Genomic DNA, 24195 nt, shown 5'->3' on the forward strand with positions numbered 1-24195 from the left:
AGCATACAAAGTTCCTCATAAGATACTTTTTCCTACTGAATATATTGCACCTTAATTGTTCCAGATTTCATCTTGCTGGTTTTCCCTTATAGACTGAGATTTCCTAAGGAAAGCAACATCACCATTTTCATCTTTGTGTATATCACGGGCCCCAATATTATTAAATAAATGAATGAAAAATTAAATGAGATTAAAAACAAACAGGAACTCTGGCTAAGGACCCCACTTCTTAGAGACCATTATTACATTTCTCTGCCCTACTCAAGTCAGGGCCTTCTCGCCCCAGTGGATTCTGCCTAAGAAGACAGCCTGCAAGTGTACAATCAAATCAAATGATGAAAATGATAGCTGAGGTCATAATGAACCACCTCAGCCATAAACAACCACACAAACCATAAGTCTGTAAATTGTTTATGAAAGTGCCAGATGGTCTATTAAGGCAATGTCACTTAATACCCACAATGTTGCTTATAAATTATACCTATCAAGATCCCATGGATGAATCTTTTCTCAAAAACCAGCACTGTTTCATCATATACAAGCAAATATTTAATAATTTTCTTCTTTTAAACTTTCCACTTTATTTGTGGTGGTATTTATATTTATTACAAAAGTAACAGATACTTTTTTCAATTGTTAACTACAGAGATTGAAAAATAAAATCTCACCCCTTGGAGTTGACTATTTTTAACAGTTTGGTTCCTATCTTTTATAGTTCTATGCTTTAATACAGATTTTTTCTTTTTTTATAAAAATGCCATACGTATCAGTCTTCTGTCTTTTAATTTTCTTAAAAAATATATCAGAGAAATGTTACAGGGAAATACTTAGAGACCTCACTCATATTCTTTATTAGTTTAACATAGAAATATCAAATTTTATTCAACTATCCCCTACTGAGAGTCATTCAGGTTGTTTTCAGTATTTCGCTATCATAAATAATGTCATATTCAATATCTTGAGTTTTACCTGCCACAAAGATCCTAAAATTGTGGTGGGTCAAAGAGTAAATGTGTCTTCAGCAGCAACCTCCCCTCCCCAAAGATGGCAGCAAATCACGTTATAAGCATGCATGAGAGTAGTGTTTCCCTACATTCTTGCTAGTACTGGACGTTACACTATGCTAAATGCTTTTGGAAGATGATGACAGGAGTCCAAGTCATTACTAACTTTAAAAATATATAGTATTTCTTGTTTTCTAAAATCCTTAAACTTCTCCACAGACTTGCCCACTGTCAAAAATTTGCCAGTTATCTTCAGTTAACCAATGAGCAGGGCTATAGAAATTTACTTACAAGTTCCAAACAACCAACTTATAACACATTTTCTCTTAAAAATGCTGTTTAAATAAAGATGAGATATATTTTTAATTTAAAAAACGGTAAACAAAATTATTGATGTATAATATATACTGACACTTTGTAGTTAATCTAGAATAATTAAAATATATAACATTGGATCTATTTTCTAAAAGTTTCATAAATACATACAATAGGGGTGTTCCTATTGGAAATACACTTTCCAAATCACATCCTTCCCAACCATATACTTACCTGCTGTTATCATAGAAGGAACTGAGGAGACTGGGACCCTCAGAAGAAATGTATACGAGCAGGGAAGAGAGTTGGGGGTAAAAGATGAGGAATGGAGTCAGGCCACCATTCATCTAAAAACCCCTATCTCCCAACTTCCTAGAAATACCAAGAGCTAACCTCCCTCTCCTTTTTTCTCTACTCTTTCCCTCTCCACAGCCCTGCCTCACACACACACCACAGGCCTATTTGAGTTGTGAGCAAACTTTCCATCCCTTCCACTGCCACTCCTACCTACCTTCTAAATGTATTAGAATTCAGGCCACATACCATCATATTCTCCTCTTCAGTCCTGGTCCACAGCAGAAGGGAAGGGTATGATTCCACCCAATCCTCAGAATGCAGGCCACAGGGAAGGGGTAAAGTATGGGTGTGCTCAGTGACCCACATACCACCTTCCTGGAGCCTGCATCTGATAGTTAACTAGGAAACAGCCAAATCTACATACTGAGCAAAAAGCTGCAGCCAAATTGTCACTGGACCTTTCAACATGGAGGAATATTTTAATTGCATATTATAATTCCAATTTATATTAAGCCCAATCTATTTCTTAGAGCCCCAGAACACTGATGAGCCTGCTGCATTACTGACCTAACACGGGACCCTAAAATATACAAACATCAGGGACACCTGGTTGGCTCAGTTCATGGAGCAGGTGACTCTTGATCTCGGGGTTGTGAGTTCGAGCCCCACACTGGGTGTAGAGATTACTTAAATAAAAACTTAAAAAAAAAACACATCAAATCCATCACTGAAAACTCAGCATTCTTCTTGCTGCATGTCTAGAATAACACGGTCATTATGACTTCTGCTATTGCCTGACTTTCTCCACTCATTTCCTTACTAATTCCCTAGCCAGCCATGGCTTTTTCATTAAGTGACTTAGATATACCCAATGAAAGCATCCCTTCTATCTACCAGTAAGTAAAGAAGGAGACCAAGCAATGTGGAGAACCAGAAATCAGGAGACCCCAAATTAGATCTCACTTTACCCTTTGCTGGTCCCACTTCCCTGGACTTCAGTTTTCTCGAGTGTAAAATGAAAGGACAGAAAGTGAGCACACTCAATGTTTCTATCTTTTCCATACATCAACCATAAGCCATGTACTTCTCAAAGGCAGGCAGGTAGGAAAGTACAGTCAGGGTTAGATACAGAAGTCTCCAATAGCTCTGTTCCTTTGGGAGGTAGGGGAGAACAATGGAAGGGAAAAACAAATCTAAAAAGCATGGGCATGAGCAATCCCCCAGAATGAAGGAGCTTCAAAACTAAACATGACAATCCATAATCCTGAGGCTGTAGCTCCATCTCAGACTCAAAAAAAGGCCAGCCAGGAACTATTTGCTCACATTCATTACTAAAGAATACTAAGTACCATGAAAGAAATCTGCCGTTCAACCAGAGATGGAGAAGGAAGCTTGAAGGAAACAACACTTTAGGCCTTTCCTCAAAATCACGTACGGTTATCATTTAAGTAAACCCAAAAGAAACACAGACCTAGACATGTAAGAACAGTGCATAGTGACAGAACCGATGACAATCTTAAAACTTCCAAAAAGAGCTCATTTGCACACATCTGAAGTCACCAAGTTTACATATCATTAATGCATGTGATGAGAATGAAAAAACTTTTAAAAATATGAATTTCTTTCAAAGTTCTACACCAATCAGTGTTACAGATAAACCTAATCCTCCAAAGCACTGGTTAATTCAGTACCATTAATAAACAATACAGTCTTGAAGACTAAGCACAAGGAAATGAAATACACATGCAATCAATGATTTTCAAACTATATCAAAAACCCTGAAGGCATTTAAAAAAGGTTTTCAGGGGTGCCTGGCCGGCTCAGTCAGTAGAGTATGCAACTCTTAATCTTGGGGTTGTGAGTTCAAGCCCCACATTGGGCTTGGTGCCTACTTAAAAAAAAAAAAAGTTTCAAAAAGAATCAGTAATAGTTTCTGAAAAAAACAAAAATCATGAATATGGTAATCATTTCAAAAATTAAAAATGAGACAGATGCCATAAACAATAAATGGAAAATATGTCAGAAAGTGATGTCAAGGATAAATGGACAGATCATACCAGTATAAAGTGAAACATTCACAACTCAACAAAAACATAAAAGATCACTAACTTTCTTGTATCTATCACTTAAGGATCTAACATACTTGTTGGCACACAAAAACACAGAATAAGTATTTTCTAAATGAATAAATGATGTATCAATTCATTAAAGCAAGTATTATAGGATGATAAGAAACCTTGGCAATCATTTATTTTAATTTATAAACCCATCCAAATCTAGTTAGTTATCATAAGATTCAGGAATGGAAAACTGATTATTAGTCATTGCTTTCTTTATTGTTGAATTTCTAAAACTCAGAGTAATTAGAATTTTTAAGTTAGATATAAAACTCAAGAATCCACTCAATCATGAATTAGGCACTTCCTTAGAAGTAGTTCATTGTTAAGTGGCTTATATAATCTATGATTTCTTTATTATCTTGAAAACTTTTATTTCTGAAGTTTGTAATTAGGTCAAAAGATATCACTGCAATAATATTAACCAAAATCCACCAGGATACAAAACTGCCTTCATGACACTGTTTATCCCACTACATAATGGAATACACAAATCAGTCATTAAAAATGTTTTGAAATAATATTTAATGGCATTAGAAAATGCCATGATATATTAAGTGAATGATAAGCAGGATACAGAGCTTTACACACAGTGGCCCAAATTCTTAAATGTTCTATATTAAGGAGAAAAGAGAAATGAAAAAAAAAATAAAGAAATATGTCAGAACATTACATATTTGAATAACAGAACTACATATTATTTTTATTCATATTTTGTATATTTCCTTATTTTCCAAAAATGTTAGCGAGTTTGTATCAGATTTTTCTTCTCACATTCCCCCAAGTACTTACACATTTCTTCCTTTTCCATTGAGTAATACAGAAATTACACCCTTTAGTGAATAGGACAGTTTTTCCGCCTAAATGTTAAACCCTGTAATTTTAAGAGTTGCTTCTATTAACGATGGAAATAAAGGATAACAGAATTTTTCCCTCAAGTAACTAAATCCTCAACAGTCAGGAATAGAATTTATCACTAAAATTGATGGATTATGGATAGACCAAAACCATGTTAAAAATAAAAGCTTATGGATTATGGAGAGCCCAAATCTACATTACATAAAAAGTAAACCAGGGTGCCTGGGTGGCTCAGTCTGTTAAACATACAACTTCAGCTCAAGTCATCATCCCATGGTTCAAACCCCACATCAGGCTCCATGATAACAGTGCAGAGTCCACTTGGGATTCTCTGTCTGTCTGTCTGTCAGTCTCTCTCTCTCTCTCTCTCTCTGTCCATCCCCCACTCACACTTTCTTTCTCTTTCAAAATAAATAAACTTTAAAAAAAAAAAAAAAGAAGTAAACCATACTTCTCTCCTTCCTAAACATGGGCATGTACCAATCCCAGCACATATTCAATGGCTATTCACTCAAACAAAGAATATTCACCTCTTATCAGATACATTACTCATAATCTATATTATTAATAACTTCGTATATAAAGATGGGCCATAATTGTCTATAGTAGAGTGCTCTTCCTGACCAGCTATCAGAGAATCAAGATTCTAGTCTCCAGTCAGCCACTGAATCAATGCAATCATAGGAACCTGTTTTCCTTGGCTATAAAATAAGGGCACTGGCTTTTATGTTACTTGTCTGAGAGAATTGTTATATGAATCATATTATATCAAACACATAAAGATACTACAAACACATAAAGTACTATAGTTATTATGGTCATCAGCCTAATTCAGAGTTTCCTACACCATGTTAAGAGTATCTCATTCAACCTTTACATTTGCTGAGCCACACCTTAGAATTATTTCTCACTACTAAGTCCTTAGATTTGATAATATGTGTGATATTAGTAGAGTCCTTAAACATAGAAGATAAAATTTTTGACTTAACACTGATACCTAAAAATGAAATGTATGGTTTAAAGTATTGATTAAACAGGGGCACCTGAGTGGCTCAGTGGGATGAGCGTTTGACTTCAGCTCAGGTCATGATCTCACGGTTCAGGGGTTCAAGCCCCGCATCAGGCTCTGTGCTGACTGCTTGCTCAGAGCCTGGAGGCTGCTTCAGATTCTGTGTCTCCTTCTCTCTCTGCCCTCCCCTGCTCATGCTCTGTCTCACTCTGTCTCTCAAAAATAAATAAATGTAAAAAAAAAATTTTCAGTATTGAATAAATCATTCTGATAATATTTTCCTACAATTGCAGAGTGAATGAAACACCAGGTCATACTGCCCAGATGAAATGGTAAGGTGGAGAAAGCCCTCTGCTGATGCCATCCACCCCTCACAAACAACACCAAGTCTCCTCCCCTTACTGAAATTCTGCTTTCCTCAAATAGCCAACTCGGCTAGTAAAACCCTGGAATGTTCACATTACTCCTCTTTTGTGGCACTCACTTATAATGCGTAGAGCTGGTCCACCTTCCTCACCAAAACTGTGTCTTTGGGAGGCTACAGTCCTGTAGTCCTATGTTCCTCTTCCTTCTGCAGACCCTAGTTCCTCTGCACATTTTTAAAGCATATGATCAACAAATATTTAGAATTAAACCACATATTCCATCCGTGCCTGGGTGGCTCAGTCGGTTAAGCATCCAACTCTTGATTTCGGCTCAGGTCTTGATCTCACTGTTTGTGAGTTCGAGCCCCACATTGGTCTCTGCGCTGACTCCATGGAGTCTGCTTGGGATTCTCTCCCTCTTCCTCTCTCTCCGTGCCTCCCCTGCTCTGTCTCTCTGTCTCTCTCAAAATAAATAAATAAATAAATAAACAAAGAAACAAACAAACTTTGGTCAGGGGGGTGGGGAAGATCATAAAATGAACCGCCAAATATTTCTTTTATCATTCACCTCTTTCCCCTAGCAAAGGTAGTCGATGGTGTTCCAGCATTCATCAATGTTCACAGTCTGTGGCTCTTCTAAAATACGCTGAAAGAAAAATCAGGTAATCTTGTTCTACCTCTTAACTCACATGATTTTAAAACTCAAACATGATCACTTAGTTAAAGGCACTGTCTTCAGTTTAAGGGACAAGAGTAAAACTTTGTGTTCTTAGATATTACATACATATAGCTTTACACCCAGGCTATAATCAAATCGCCACAACAAAAACTTGCTAAACAACTAAAGCTAACAATTATCTATGTAACCCTACTTCTGATCACATTTTAAATAAGTAATCCAATATCCTAAGAGTTGAACTTTCATATGTTTTGCAGGACATGGACTACTAACTGCAGTTTATCCTTAAAATAGAACAGTTCAACTAATTTTAGACTCAAGTGCTATAAAGCATCATAGCTGCCAACCAACTGGATACCTGAATCGTAGCAGCAGCATATGCAGATAACTGAGCAAACTGTCAGATAGCTGAACTCTGAGACACCACATGCAATCCTCTGAAGTAGCTACAATATTTAATGCATGTACCCAAAACAAAATAGTAGTTAAAAACAACATGACCATATGAAAGGAAATAATCAGGGCCTTATTTATTTAAATAATATCTATAATATGCAATGGTTTATAAGTGTCAAAAGGAGGCAACTGTATAAAAAGTCACTAGCCATTTGCAAAACACATATCTACTAAAAGACCATTATTTAAAACATACAAAGAATTCTTAAAACTCAACAATAAGACAAACAATCCAATTAAAAAGTGGGCAAAAGGCCCGAATAGACACCACACCAAAAGAGTAAAGATGGCAAATAACCATATGAAAAGATGTTCCACATCATGTGTCATTAGGGAACTGCAAATTAAAACAATTCAAAACCATTTCACACCTTTTAGAATGATTAAAATCCAAAACACTGACAACACCAAATGCTGGTGAGGATGCAGTGCAACAGGAACACTCATTCATTGCTGGTGGAAATGCAAAAGGCTACAGCCACTTTGGAAGACCGTTTAGCAGTTTATTATAAGATAACAAAGCCTTACCATACGATCCAATAGCTGTACTACTAGGAATTTACCCAAATGAGTTGGAAACTTCTGTCCATATAAAACCCAGCTCACAAATGTTTATAGCAGTTTTATTCATAACTGACAAAAGCTGAAAGCAAGAAAGATGTCCTCAATAGATGAGTGGATAAACTGCGGTACATCCAAATAATGGAATATTAGTCAGCAATAAAAAGAAATGAGCTATTAAGCCATGAAGGGACATGGAGGAACCTTAATTGCCTATTACCAAGTGAAAGAATCCACTGTGAAAAGGCTACAAAATACATGATTCCAACTAGAGAACTTCTAGAAAAGGCAAACTATGAAGACTAAAAAGATCGGTAGCTGCCAGAGATTCAGGGATGAAGGAGAATAGGTAGAATGCAGAGTATTTGGGGGCAGTGAAACAATTCTGTATGATACTGTAATGGTAGACACATGATACATGCATTAGTGAACCCTAATCTAAACTATGGATCTTAATAATAATACATCAATATTGGTTTATCAATTATAACAAAAGTACCACACCAATGCAAGATATCAAAAGGGGAAACAGTAAGGGGCGAGGAAGGAGTATATGGGAACTCTCTGTACTTTCTGCCCAATTTTTCTATGAATTAAAAGTACTTTCAAAGTAGTCTATTCACTCAATAAAATAAAATAAAATAAAATAAAAAATAAAATAAAATAAAAGCTACTGGCCTAGGAGGAGCCAGAGGACTTGAGTCATCTATGTAATCTCTGCTGCTCAGAATACTTCATATGTACTACTTTATCCCACCTTCACTGAGCCAGTGAGGTAGACTTGATGCATCAGACCTCACCAGGTTAATAAAGGTAGGACAAAATAAGCCACCAAGTAGTAGTATTCCATGCCAAGAATCAAGAATGCATACAGTCACACTGGCATGGCCAGCATGGAGAACTGTAACACTGCAAATAAGGGCACGTTTTAATTCACTGAGACAATAGTATCTTTGTAAAATGTCTTTAATACCAGGATTCACTGGGAAATATTTTCACCCACTAGAGAAAAATCAAGACTTTGTCAATTCGCTTTGACGATTCTTTCCAGGAAACATTTCAGGCATGTATCAAAGCGGCCACATTCATTGGTGACATTTACAAAACTTAATTCTTTTCAAAATCTCAACCTAAATACACACTGAAAATGCTCATCTTAAAATTTTATTTTCCTTTCATGGATATCTAATAATTAGAATTTATAATCCAGCTAAGATATATAACAGTTCAATCTCCAAAGTCTATTTAACACTTGAATTGAAATAAATCTCTATCAATTTTTAAGCTATTAATTTTAATGTCATGCATCCATTTAACACATCCCAAGCAGTTGTAGTATTAATCAAAATCACAATCCTAATAAAAATTTTTTCATAAAAACAACTTCTGCAACATTTACCAATGGAATGAAACTCAAAATATATAGTATGTCAAATATACACTTTACGTTCAAATGCCATGGCCACCATTTACACCAGTATGATCTTAGGAAAATTAACTTCTCTAAGCTTCAATTTCCATATGGGCAAAATGGCGGTAGTTGTAGCGAAGATGAAAGAGTTATGAGAATTAGAAATTATACATATATAATTCATTCGCAATACCCAGCACTGTCTGGCATATAAGTAGGTAAGCATATAAATGGTAGCTATTATTTTTACTATTTTCAGTTAGAAATTAAAAGCTTCACCCATAAATTAAAGGATGGCTTAGAACTTACAAGATCATGTAACTACTGCACTTCTTATCTACCAAACAAAATTGACTACAAATCTGAAGTTTACATAGGAGGGAAAAAAAAGACTTTCTGAAATAAAACCAAACACTACAAATTACTGAAATATATTGAAAGATTTGTTTTTAATAACTTACAGTTATTTCTACAAAGGATCTTAAACCAGTAATTTTATTTGCTTAAAGAAAACAAATTCACTGCTCTAAGATACTACAAATCCTGCTCAGAGTATTCCAACAAGATTGATAAGTCATTACTTCAGGAGCCTTACATTAAATGGAACATTCCAGTTTTCTAGGTCACACTACTTGCTGTATTTCCAAAGTCAAGCAAAACAGCATTCATACCATTTCATTACCAAAGAAGGTCTAATAATCATTTATATTAAAAATTTGTTTTGGGTCACCTGGGTGACTCAGTCGATTAAGCATCCAACTTCAGCTCACGTCAGGATCTCACAGTTTCATGAGTTACAGCCCCTGCATCGGGCTCTCTGCTCTCAGTGCAGAACTCGCTTTCAGACCCTCTGTCTCCCTCTCTGACCCTCCCTTGCAGTCTCACTCTCTCTCAAAAACAAACGAACATTTTTTTTTAATTGTTTCAGGGGCACCCAGGTGGCTCAGTTGGTTAAGCAACCAACTCTTGATTTCAGCTCAGGTCATGATCCCAGGGTCATGGGATCGAGCCCTGCATGGTGCTTTTACACTGTCCACACATGGACCCTGCTTGGGATATTCTCTCTCTCTCTCTCTCTCTTTCTCCCTCTGCCCCTCCGCCGCTCACTCACACTCTTCTCTCCTCTCTCAAGATAAATAAACTTTAAAAAAAAAAATTGTTTCAAAAAGATACTTTCTAATTAACACACTACACATTTTTTTTTTACACAAATTAAAAAGAAAACGCTCCAGGCTTCTTCAAATGTAACTTCAACAATGAAAGTTGCTGCACCCCTTCCCAGTCCCATACACAGAACCAACCAGTCAGCCATCCTGTCAACTTCTATAATTTCTCTTGAATCAGCCTTCCATTCCAACCACCATAATTGTACAGCGGCCTATCTCCCTACTGTCACCAAAGTTATCTCTCTAAAAGCTATTCTCACTGGTAACATTCTACTGAAGATCATTAGGGTTCCCTTCCCTACCTACAAAATAAAGCCCAAACCTGATCCTCAGTGAGGCATTCAACACCCTTTCCATCTGCCCCAACGTAACCCTCCATATTCACCCACTTCCATTTTCCTACAACCTCTACACACTTGCATCTCAAAAACTTATTGTGCACTTTAGCCAAATGCTCAAAATGGATTCTATGGTTATAGTAATGAAATGGAATGGTCACACTAGTCTTTCCTCTTGGAGCTTTCCTCCCTGGCACCTTCACCTCACAGAGTAAAATCCCTTTCGACCATAAGTACAACATCCAACGCAAGCAGAATTATTTGCTTCCTCTTCTGAAAGAGATAATAGTAGATTGAAAAATAACAGCAAATAAAATTGCATTAAAGAAATAAACTAACAAATGGGGCACCTGGATGGCTCAGTCAGTTAAGCATCCGACTTCAGTTCAGATCGTGAGTTCGAGCCCCATGTCAGACTCTGCGCTGACAGCTCAGAGCCTGGAGCCTTCTTCAGATTCTGTATCTCTGCCCCTCCCCCCACTCACACTCTGTCTCTCAAAAGTGAACGTTTAAAAAAAATTTTAATAAAAAAAGAAATAAACCAAAAAATAAATAAATCCTTATTCGATCTGTTATAGAAATAATGATGTATTTCAGCAGATAGCTGCCTGAAATTCCTTTTTGGAAGTAAGTAGCATGTGATTTCCTAGTTTACTAAGAGCTGAGAAATGGACACAAAAGCCTTTCTTTTCAAAAGAAAAGTCCCATGTAACAGAAGCACCCGAGTTTCTTTTTAATTAATAAGAAATACTAAATATTCTAAACTACAAATCCTCTCACTCAATTCGTTCATCAGACAAACGGTCAGATAATCTTACACATTTTTATACTCAGTTGTAGAGCTAAAACAGAAAGGAACACCCAACAGCCTTGATACTCTCCATCTTTCTGTCACCTCTATAGCTTCGGATGTTTTTACAATCTTCAATCTCATGAAGACACTTTGGTCAAACAGTCCAGCTCTCCAGAGCCAGGCTCCTGGGCACACATGACCCAAACGCAGAAACACTGAAGTTTCTTTGCCTGGCTACAGATTAACTGTAAGACAATAAATTGTTCCCACTGCCTCTCCTTACATGTCATTTTTTACCTAAAACATCACCACTGAGCCAGATAATAAGCATCTCCACATTGCTCAAATAAAAAAACTTTCAAAAGCATAAAGCTTTTTTAAAAGTCCCTAGGTAAATAAATGTTGAGAAATCTACAAAAGTCTAAGTCAAAACAAAAGAAACCAAAGGAGCATCAGTCTGATATTTTGGGTTCAATGTTAAATTCACTAACAATATCTAATAACTGCTTACATTCCTAGACTGATAGTGTTCCTTATGGTAGGAGGCAATGAATAAATTATTTGGCCAATTTGAAATTACTTTCAAATCCATGTTGTAACATTATAAAACATTCAACTGTGTCATTTTGAAAATCCTCAAAGATTTCAGCAGAGCTCTCAGATATTCTCTTAAATTTTAGCAAAGTCAAATATATTGTGTTATGGTCGTTAACATGTGCCTAAACTTTAAGTTTTGAATTTCAGGGCAGATACTTTTCCGTCTGTGTGCCAGACCCTGCTGGTTGCAAACTCTATATCCATTTTTTTCTTATCCTTTAAACCAACACAAGTTCAACTGTGTTCAAGCGGGTACTTTCCTAGTCTGCTATGCAGATAGCAGTGACCATTTTAATAGTTCCCCTGAAGGAGATACTAGTGAAAGTTGCTAAGTGGGCTTCTAAAAAAACTCTTTAAAAGGAGGCCAACTCAACTAGTTTGCACCTTTTGTCCTTTGTCCTTGCACTTCTTCCTCCATGTGGAAGTAAGACACAAGGGATAGAGAAGGAGCAGCCATCTTGTGATGACAGAATGACCACATGATACACAAGTGGCTAAGCAGCAATATAGAAGTCCAGGTCCTGTTGGCAAATCGAGGTATCCTTCAACCCTGGTCTGCCTACCTGCCTACCATGACCTCTCAGTACCTGATACAAAGAAACACTATCATCTGTTTTCTGTTACAAACAATCAAATACAATCCTAACACTTACTACCAGATTAAGCCTATTTCATTCATTAAAGGAAAAGAAAAAACCAAGACTAATACTGTTATAACTAGCTACAATATAATACTATCACGATGCAGCACAGTTGAAGTTCACTATTACACAACTATTACATTAACCTGTGAGCAGAGCATGAGCAGGTGAAATGTGAAATCAAGTTTTTGCAGCATCCTGGAATCCAAGTGAAAACCACTGAGCAAGATCATCAAAGACTACACAGTATGAAGGGAAGGAAAGTTCCTGGAAACCTTTACACTCCAACTTTCAAATCAGATGGCACCAGAGTAGTTTACACAGCAAAAGGACAGGATTTTTGCCAACCACACATCTATGCAGGCCATAAAACTGAACTTGAAATGAAAACTACAGGTGCAGTGATTCTCAGTCACCAAGCACATAAGCAGAATTACATAGCCCTGAGAGAAGGGACTGAAGCAATTACTCAAAGTTTTCACGAAAAACAAATTTTTTTTCCTTTTTTTCCTAAGTAATCAAAGACGATTTTTACAAGTAACAAATCTGGCATGCAGCTTTCAAAGAGAATGATAGTGAAGCATTTTTTTACAGTTGTGTGGGGATAATTAATTTCCAGATCAATGGGAAGACATTCATTTGGTTGCACCAAAATAAACTACCTTCTTTTTAAGTCTAAACTGTATAAAATAAGATTTGCTGGGTTCATCTTAATGATGTCATTTTTCACATTTAACATCCTTTTCAAAAAGTAACAACATTGAGAAAATTAAAGCTTCCAATGACAGAGCTAACTAGCAGAATTTCACGGATTAAAGTGACAGCTAATTAGTATGAATAATATAAAAACATATAATTAAGTATAATAGTATACAGGTTAGTTTCCTTACACTGACCAGAAAAAAAAAAAAGAGGGATTATTCTGTCCTTTTATGCTAAGCTACTAAACATGTTTTGTATTACATGGTAAATACAGTAGATAAGCTAATAAATATTAAAGAAAGCCACTGACATGGGCAATTTCTAGCATAAACAATAAGTAAATATGTTTTATTTGTAAATAAATGCCTTTACTCCCCCTGACTGTGCTGTTAGCTGAAGTAATGTGATGTTTTTTTAATTGGATGCCCTGAATATTCTGACTGTATGTTTTATAAGAGGACTACAATATGAATCAGAGCACTGCACTCCTCTCTGCAGCAAATAGCTCTGTGTTATTCTAATTCAGCAAACAGTTGCCTATTTTTACTCAGAAGTAACGGACCAAAGCAAGACAAGAGAATAGGCCACACCGTAAGTAACTAGGGCTCACTCACTCACTTGCCACTACTGGGTTTTCTACAAAGGACTAGGTTGGAAGTCCTTGCAAGGCCATCTGAGGACTAAGCCTGACAAAACTCTCAGCTCCTAAACCCAGTACTCATAATTGCTGACAGTATAGATTATTACAACTCTACGTTTCTGACAACAGACAAATTTTGAATTTGTTCCAGCTGACTCCACCACTTACACTATTCAACAGCTGGGGCATATGATAACTTGGCAACCTGATAATACACTAGCTGAATGCAAACTCATTCTGTAACCAAGGAACTTTGTCAGAAATAAAAGTCAAAATAACCTCTCTTAAGTTCAAATGGGAATGCGAGATGTTTGAACAATGCATGATTTCAGAAAATGAGCAACTGTACTTTGAAAGTTTAGTGAACTGACACTCCCTATTCAAAGCCTACAATTCTTTCCTGATTAGATCAGCCCCCACAGCAAGTCATTGGGATCATAAGCACTATAGTGAAGTCATCGTATTGGATACTGATGGGAAATCATAACTGGCTTCAAAACACATTGGGAAACAATGAGTTTTCCAGGTCTCCAGTCTTTCATACGATACACTAACCAATACTCTTACTTTCCTTTACAAAACTAAATGAAACATAGAACATCTATAAAGCCAAGTACAAATTGATGACCTAAGCATTTTAAAACCACAAAGAAAATGAAGGAAACAATCCTCACTTTTTTCTGTGAAATTTTGGACGTGTTTGAAAAAGTGTATGCCTAAGTGCAATACTGATCATTAGGTCATAATTAAAATGAAGTGTCATGAAAACTGCAATGGCCTTCAGATCTTTAATTTTCTTTTATTTCCAAAGGCAAATAGAAACAAGCTTTTCAATAATGTCTGCTTCTGCAAGACAAGTCGTCTAATCAGCACTTCAGTTACTGTTTTCAAAGTCACCTGAAAACAGCCACATATCACTGAGGCAAAACTCGAGACAAAAATTCATATGGTTATAATTTTTTTCGAAAGTATAAAATGTATATGCTTTAGAACTTTTCAACTTTTTTCTTTGGGATTTTAAAGAGCACAGGTGTGTGTCTTCAATAAGGTTTACTAGTCTATATTGCAATGTTTCTCATTTTTAACGTTCTGGAGACAACTGATTAAGAAAGACATAAACATGAGAATATTACACACATACACAGACATAAATGCTACCAATGTGCTTTCGCCTAAAATACCACTGCATTTGCTCAGTGGCAGTATTATACACAATAGAGTCTTGGCACAAAGGAATTCTGATGGTGCTGTTTACAAAATTCTACGTGGATTAAAAGAATGTCAATAATAAAACACATTCTAGAAAGAGATAAAACATATTACTGGGTGGGTTTTGAGATTTTTGGAGATTTGGAATTTAAGTATTCAATTCAGTATTTTATATTTATACTTTCTACTAATAGAAAACTATTAATGCGGGCCATTTTTAACCATATAATGCCCACTCAAATTACAGAAATTGAGCCTAAAGCCAATATTCGAAAGATCTAAAGCCATTTGAATCCAAGATATGAATCAGACCACTATTCACTATTAATATATTAAGACTCTGTGAGCTAGCCTTGGGTGTGCAGTGTTTCGGTCTCCTTACTGTGTCTCTGTACGCACTGAAAAATGATTTCCAGAGACAAAAAGACCCTTTAAGAGGAGATGGTGCACTTTAAGATCGAAGTAAACAATACTAAAATATGAAAAATTTATCAGGTTGGCACAGAATTTCCCCAACATAATGTATAGGAAAAAAAAAAAAAAACCTCAAAATATATTGCTTTATATTTAAATTTACAAGAGTCGCTGACTTAAGTCTTTCATCCATCACAATCAAATAATTTTTATGACACATAAGAATAGGTATATAGTCACCAACCATAAACTTTTTTCAAATAAAATCGTTCTAAGAAAAATGATTTGGTGATGCACTCAGTGGTGAAACAGCCCATCTATTTAAGAACCCCAGAACCTTTTGTATAGGGTTAACCAATACCCCATGCAAAGCAAGAGCAGCAATGCCTTAGTAATTCTATGGAGAATTAATCGGTACCCACCCTCCCAGGAAGAATTATGATTATGCATAGTACTTAACAGCTTTTACAAGGGAAAGAAAAATGCAATGTGCTCAGAACCCAAACCCCTTCCCCCCACGCCACAGCCTATCAAAGGGCGTCTCCAGACCATCGCCCACCCCACCACCCTTCTGTGAGTCAGGGTTACTGAATCCCTTCCAAAAAGACCTGGTCCATTCCCAAGACTGATCCAGACACCTGTTTACCTATGCCCAAGCCGTAGTGGCTCTGGTTAAGCAAAGATAACGGTTACCCGGCTGGTGCGTGCCAAGCCCCGCAGCCCAAGCACCGGGTACCACATACCTTTGTACCTCTCCAGGACATCCTCATAGGCCTGGAGGTACTCCTGCTCCTCCACGTACAGGTAAGCAGCTGGCGAGAGGTACCCCGCCATGCCGAAGTTTATCTAAGCGATGACTGGCCAATTCCCCTTTCCCCCTCCTAACCCCGGGAGTCAGCAAGACGCTGCCTAGGGAACTGGAAAAGCGGAAGGAGCGGCACGCTGGTGGAGAGCACTGAAGCCGGAGACGCAGAGCCCGGGGCGCGAGGGGGTGGTGGGCGCCGGAGCCGGCAGAGGAAACGCCCAGGCCCCCTGGCGGGCTGCGGGTGCCAAGCCGCCGCTCCGGGGAGCCAGAGTCCCTCTCAGGTTTCAGCAACAGCAAATCTCGACAAGCCCGGGGGCGGCGACAAGCAGCGCCACACCACGCGGAGGAGCCTGGAGCACGGTGGGGACAGGCGAAGGGCGGCAGGCGCCGGGACCCTCTTCGGCCAACGCGGTCGCCACCCTGGCCCTGCGATGGGTGCCTGCTCCGGGCCGGGCCGAGGCCGCGGCGGCGGTGCGAGAGGACTGGCGCGCTGCCTCCGCCCGGGATGCTGCGCGGCGCATCTGCGGCATTTCCTGGCCGCCGCGCCGCAGACACTCGCCCGCGCCCCCGGAGAAAGGGAGGGGGGAGGGCGGAGGGCGGAAGGGAGGGGGCAAGCGCGGCGGTCAGCGCCCAGGCTGGCTAGGCTCCGACCCCGGCGCGGCTCGGCCCCTCCCTCCCAGGCAGCGCCGGGCGCCCCGTGGCCCCCTCCCCGGCCCGCCCACCTAGGTCGGTCTTGCTGCCAAGCACGCCCACCCCCGGACACTGGCCGGCCAGCCCGGATCCCCAAGGGTGAGGTTTCTATTTGGGACCCACAACAGGTGCCTGGGAAACAAAGCCGCAGATCGCGGTCACTGACGAGCGCAGGATACCCCCCCACCCACCCCCTCAACCCCTCGCTGAGCAGTCTGCAGTTCTCCCCGGGGAAGGGGTGACGCGGAGGAGAGTGGAAAATACACTTCAACCCAGCTTATGGCATAGAGGGACTCAGGTCACTCAGTGGTAGCAGCACGGGACGGGGCCGGGTGGGGGGGGCGAGGGGGGGTCCCTGCTCTGGGCACATCTCGGGGGCGGGGCGGCGTGGCCTCTGCAGGTGGCCCTGCGCGTCAGGGCCTGACAGCCTGGAAGCTACTGCGCTTGCGCAGCCGGCGGACCAGCCCTCGGTCCCTCCCTTCCGCCCCCCAGAGCCTGTCGGCGCATCTGCCGCTGGGCTCCTAGGAAGCGGCCACAGCCAGGTCAGTTCACAACGCCCCCAGGCTACTGTGTCCCCTCCCTTCTTCTCTCTACCCATTATTCATTCCACACAGTACTGGTATCCACTGAATTTGAGTAAAATGGATACAATTCTCTTAACTTTGGCATGTCATATACTAAAGTGGTGAGTTTTAAGGGTCCATTGGTGGAACCAGTGGGTACTCAGATCATGTAAATGGATGTGTTTAAGAGTACTGATTGAAGTCTGGCTGCCTTGGATGGCATCCTGCCTCCTTTCTGTGTGACGCGGCCAAGTTCCTTATCCTCTCAGAATTTCTCCATCAGTAAAATGGGATAATAGTGCCTACCTTATAAAGTTGTGGCTTTATACGTGTTAGCTACTATTAATAGATAAATCAACTCATTGTTGACCATCTGACTTATGACAGCTTCACCTTTTGCCCACATCTTCCTTCCCTATTTCTTCCCTTCATATGTACTGACCTTTTGTCCTTGATGATATTTTTTTCCTTTCCCTTTCAGTGTTGCGAATCTGGAACATTTTCCATTAACTCTTAGATGGGAATGAGTACTCACTGAAAAACTATATGCTCTCGAACAAGACTTATTTGAGTTATAACTGGAAATCTTTATTTCCTTAATTCTCCTGAGCAACTGGCCTACTTTTGTTATTCCAAACAAAGCAAAACCGTATCTCGCCTTTCTACCCTGACCACTGGCTTATAATCTGAGTTTGAGCCCATGTCCCACCAAGCACTTAGGATCACTAGTTTTCTTGCAACTTGGTATGTGTTTATGTACACATTAGTGCATGAAGTAATACACATGCGTTATTTGTGACACCTTCTTAAAATGAAAGAGTTAGCAATTAGATCCCTGAGACTCATTCCATTTATAGACCATACAGGTACACAGATCCCTCAAAACTGTTTTGTGTCCTTCACAATGAGTAGGGTCATTGAGGGTACAGTCTGAGTCTTCATCAAAGACTGAAACCCAGTAGCACTCCGTTTTGTGAATATAATCAGTGCTCTCTTAATTGATTTTAACTCTCTGTTTAAGGAACCAGTCAAAATGAACAGCAGCAGCATTTGGGCTTTTCTGTAAAAACAGCCTTTGCCCCATGCATGCTTGGAATGGTAATATTGGGTCAACCTGCTAATAATAATAGTCTATTCCATATGGAAGCAGCAGTTAAGCACAGCAGTTAAGAGGCTGGCCTCTGGAGTCAAGAATGTTTGAATTCAGATCATAGATCCACCACTTCCTAGTTGTATAATCTTAGGAAGAGTCTCTCTTCCTAAGTCTCAGCAGGTTTCCGCACTGGAAAATGGAGAAAATAATTATACCTACTTCATAAGGTTGTTGGGAGACTAAATGAGATAATGTAGTAACTGCTTCTAAGAGCATCTGGCCATCAACAACTCATTTATACAGCATTTGCCATGTGCCAAGGAATTCACAAAAGGTTTTACATTCACTACTTTATTTACTCACCACAGCTATAACCCCCTTTGATAAAGAAAATGGAGCTGAGAAAAATTCAGGAAATTGCTGAAGAAAACACAACTGACTAATGATAGAGGGAGAATCAAAATCCAAGTTTACCTGAGTCCAAAGTCTGACTCTGCTTAGATCCTTCAATTCCCACTTCAAAGAATTTACATGGGACAAAAATCCCTATTTTAAAACAGCACTGTCACCAACAAACCATGTACCTTTATGGGCACTTCAATACTAAAACACCCAACTTACTGGGAACCCTGTAACTAAGAACAGCAGATCTATATTGTTCTTATGTAAAAGCCATTTATACAATGGATATTACAAAGCCCCATTCCTCACACTTCGTCATCTTATTCTCACATTGACCCTGTGAGAGAAAGGAAAGGTATACAGTCTCAGATTTTAAAATGAGAGAACTACAACAAGTGCAAAAGCACTTTTAAAATCATAAAGTGTCAGACATGCGACACCAGCACCAATAAGATTCTGCAAAATGTGAACCTGATGATTATGTCACTGCACTGCTGAAAAATCTTCCAAGAATTCCCCCACCCCTTACAACACAAATAGTCCAATCTCCTCAACACTGCACACAAGCTCCTCTATAATTTCTGCTATTCCCTACCAAACTCCATGCTTTACTACGCATATTACTTGAAGTTTCCATTTATCATATTTTCCCACTTTTTTTTAGCACTTAACTCTGATTTCTAGATTGCCTTAAAGTTTCCATTTAAACACATCTCCCTACCTTTGTTCTTGTGGTACCATCCCTCTGAAGTGGTGTTCCCGTTCCCTCTATTTCCATCAAGCTCTTCAAATCTCACCTCAAGTGGCACTTCCCCCCAGAAGCCTCTCAGGAACCTTCCCTCTCTGTCCAAGCTAGTTAGACTCTCCTCTAGATTCTTTTCATATTAGGTACTTATAGTCATTACAGCTTATCTCTCACACCGTGTTGTAAGTATCTGACAACACATCCAGTCATCATACTGAACAAAAACTTCCTTAAAGGCAACAGTATGTGCTTTTCTTCATTTTATTCCAGGACTCAATAAAATTTTTATTAAATGTGAATTAATTAAGGTATCCCACAGACCATATGGTCTTTTTGACTCTAGGCATTTTCATGTTCAATTCTATCTTTGTGATCTTAAAAACAAATAAAAATATTGGACTTTCAACTCCTTTATTACTAGGTAATGAACACTATTGACAGCCTCATACCATTTCTGAACCTCATCCCATGTCTTACTAGGGATGAATTTCAAAGACGGGGTGAGTTTTGGGCAGACTGAAAATGTCTAATAAAGTTAAGAGTCAAAATCTTTTAATAGTATGTTTTCAAACTCCACAGCATCAAATTCCCTCCACTTATCTTCACACGGGGTGATCAGCAGTGATCTTATCTTCACATGGGGGTGATCAGCAGTGTATTTAACACATAATATATCTGAATTTCATATTTTAGCCACATTATTATTAAACAGATATTTGAAGACCGGCCTCCAAGTCTCTGCTCCCAAGGTATGATTATTGTGATTTGTGTAGAAAACAGCAACTTACCAATATTTATTTTAAATACAGTAGCACATTTCCATAGTAGGGCTGCTTATTCTATTCATAATTTTGTTTTCTTTTTGATTAATATCTTAAAAGTATGTAACTTGAGGGGTACCTGGGATAGCTCAGTCTGTTGAGTGTCTGACTTCAGCTCAGGTCATGATCTCATGGTCTATGGGTTCGAGCCCTGCATCAGGCTCTGTGCTAACAGCTCAGAGCCTGGAGCCTGCTTCGGATTCTGTCTCCTCTCTCTGCCCCTCCCCTGCTCACACTCTGTCTCTCTCTCTCAAAAATAAGTAAACATTAAAAGAAATTTTTTTAAGTATGTAACTTGGAAGTCTCAAGTGCATTAATAACCACTAACTTCACAGCAATCCCCACAAATAACTCAACAAACATTTTACGAGTTAAGACATGGCTCCTGCCCTCAAAGAGTCTGCAGTGTACCAACATCAGCAGCTACTTGCCCACTGCATCCCACCAGAACTGCCAATTCTTCCATTTCTTCCCCATCTGCAGGGTACAATGACAGTCTCCCCAACTTCTCCTGACTTCCTGCCTAGTTGTCTTCCTCAGCTTATATAATGTCATTCCCCCTGACAAACACCTGATCCGTCCTGCTCCCATAACCCCTTCCTGCACTAATGAAAGCAAAATATCCACTTCTGCCACCACTATCAAAACCCTCGAGCCAAAAGCACCTGTTCCTTCCACAAAAATGCACAGAACACAGGTATCCTGTTCTGATGGGCCAGGCTTTCCACAAAGACCCAACAACTTCTCTCAGTACCCTCTTTTCACCTATCTTCCCTTTCTGCACAGCCAAAGATAGGGTGGAGTCACCGTCTCCTCTTCTCCATGCCCTGGACCTGCATGTAGTTGGGGGAAAAGAGGGGAGGTACAAGGAGTCAGGCCTCAGTGACTAAACATTTTTTAGTACTTGAGGAAGGCGGTGAGAGCTAGGTCTGTCCCAGCTCCCCCAAGCCACCCCTGTTCACTCTCACTTGGCTCCAGAACAGTCTCCCTCCTAGATCCTCCCTCCTCCTACCCTTTCCCGGCTCCACCCCTCCTCTCAAAGGCCTGGAAGAGACCAGCCAGCATCTCACAACAGACAGAAGAAGCTCAAGGCTGTTGCCCCAGAAACCCAGACTACAGAATGGCTGGCTGGGCGCTGTTTGTTTTTCCCGTAATCAGAAAATCCCACTGGGGGGACCATAGGGGGAGTCTCAGCTGCTGTGGTGGCTGGGATCTGGACTATTCCCCACCAGCCCCCTCAGAGGAAGATAGAGTACCAACTTTGCATTATAGTGGGAGGCAAAAGAAACTGGGTGGGCACCCCCACCCCAGGAGTGGAGAGGAAAGAAGGCCAGATCCACTGACTGCAGAAACTAGCTCTGGAAAAAGCCTGACCTTTGGCCTTTGCAAGAGCCCTAAAAGACTTATACCATTTCTGAGAGAGAGAGGGAATTATTGAGGGAATTGAGAAACAATCACCCCAGGAAGCAAGTCTCATGCACAGAACACAGAAGAGAGAACCACACTAGCACTGCAAGGTTGGGAGGACTGGTTTCCTCAGTGTTCTCAGCTTTCAGCTGGGTAAAACAAGCCATCCCTTCTGGTTCGACTTTTACAGCCAATGCAAGGGAACACCGGTAACAGAACAGAAATGTTGGCACCTCCCATAAATTAATTAATCAGGAATGCATGATGGCTAAGCCCTGAAAAGCACCAGAGACAGAAAGCTGCTATGGACACATGATGCTGACAGAGATGCTACATTTAAAAAAAAAAAAAAATGGCATCCAAGTTGCTGAAGTACCCTCTACAATCCTGGGTACCAAAAGCCAGGAATCTACCCCAGTTAAATCTGCGTAGCTCAGTGTCCCTGGGCAAAAATGGAAAAGAAGGCAGCTTTCTCACAGCTTCTAGCAAATGCACTAGGAATCACATAAGTTAATACTTTCAGAATGTCACAGTAGCTACAGCGTGTAAATAGGAAAGTTTAATGCAGATGTCTGTAAATATCCCCTTGCATTTCAAAGGTATCAATTCATCCAACCCGAAGACAAGGCCAAACAGCTTAGTCACCAGCAGGCTGGGCAAACTGCTTTCTCGATATAAATCGGGCATAAAGTAAACATGGTCATCCTCCTCCCCCACCTACAGCACCAATCTACGCCCGCCCGGTGCATCAGCAGCTCCCAGCTACGGCCCGGCCCCAGGGGGTAGAGGGTGAATTTCGCAACTCTCTCTAGGCTCCATCCTCTCCCCGGATGCGCTTACCTGCTATCCTAAGCACTGCCCTCTCAGCGGGGTCCAGCACCGAGCCCCCGTGAATCTTTCTTTTTGATCTCTCATGTTTAGGCAAATTCCAGGGTAAGGTGTCTCCCGGCGCTGGAGATGCCGAGCCAGATTTCTGGCTGAAATCATCTTCATCAGAAAAATCCGCAGAGGAAGACATAGAGCAGCGATAGGACGCGTTCCCGGAACTCTACAGAGGATGACACAGAAAAAAGCATTAATAGCAAAACACTCACATATGCTCATCGCTTTCAACAGTCCCCTCCCTGCCCCCAAACTGAGTCTGGCATCCTGCACCATCCTCAATGCTGAGGGGAAACACAAACAAGAAATGAAACCCAGGGCTCACCATCTTTTCTTGGCCGTGCCTCGGACGGCAGAAACAAAACCCAGGCGGTCCCAATACATAGGAGATTTGCACAGAAGTGTGTGGCCTGCGGTCCGGCCACCGGCTCACAAATGACTGGCCCAACAATGAAGCCAGAATCAACAGCCTTCCTGTTACAAATCTATAGTATCTGGCTCCCCCAGCAGGACAGGAGAAACATTTTCCATTACTAGACTGCTGGTGAATTCATTAATGCAACTAACTCGAAGTTTCAAAAACAAAGCACAAATGCAGGATGTTGAGTCCCAATTCCTTTCCGTTTCAAGTCGCCTCACAACTGGAGTCTCCTTTCTGACGAGTTGTAAGCCCCTTGTCCTCTTTACTTAATTTTCTTCATGAGATTGAAGCAGGTTCCCAGAAAGGAGCAAGGAGGGAGGAAGGACAGATTCTGAGAAGAGCTTTTCTTAAGACTGGGGAGAACACAAAAGACTGTTTTCAGAAGCCCAAGACAGATCCAATAAACAAACATCTGAACTCAGTTGAGAGTTCTTCAGATAATTTAAACTTCTAGCAAAGTAACAGCTGCCAATAATGTAAATGAGGATGATGCAGCTCAGTGACAGGAAACAGCTCTTCTCAGCTCCTGGTCATTACACAGTGAAATGAGAAACAGGATGCTTCTACCAAAGCACTTTGCCTGAAGGTTAGTCCTCCCTTCGTCCAGCAGGAACAAATCTGCAGGATCATATCTTGCATCAAAAGGTTCTGTCTTCCACACAGGGAAAAGGCACGAGATATTATTCCTGCCTTCTTTACTGAGGTAGGTTTGTGATTATTTAGAGAGCTGCTGGCTTGCTGTGGAAATAAGGATGTTATCTGTGCTGCGAACAGTGATATAAATAAAGTACCGA

The 24195-nt window shown here is 40.1% G+C and overlaps 1 protein-coding gene across 26 annotated transcripts in view; it reads right to left on the reverse strand.

The window, feature by feature from the left end:
- The window catches only part of DST (dystonin), a 495699-nt gene that overhangs the window by 348283 nt on the left and 123221 nt on the right, over positions 1–24195 (reverse strand). For 18 of the 26 annotated variants that reach the window (XM_045498616.1, XM_045498614.1, XM_045498603.1 and 15 more), the window contains exon 4: positions 22939–23146. In XM_045498616.1, coding sequence (XP_045354572.1) covers positions 22939–23146 — 208 coding nt within the window. Of the gene's footprint in view, positions 1–16315; positions 17055–22938; positions 23147–23305; positions 23428–24195 lie in introns of those variants that run through there. The other 8 variants (XM_045498620.1, XM_045498619.1, XM_045498617.1 and 5 more) reach the window with 3 other exon arrangements.

The sequence above is a fragment of the Leopardus geoffroyi genome, chromosome B2 (genome assembly GCF_018350155.1).
Source record: "Leopardus geoffroyi isolate Oge1 chromosome B2, O.geoffroyi_Oge1_pat1.0, whole genome shotgun sequence".
NCBI classification, from domain to species: domain Eukaryota; kingdom Metazoa; phylum Chordata; class Mammalia; order Carnivora; family Felidae; genus Leopardus; species Leopardus geoffroyi.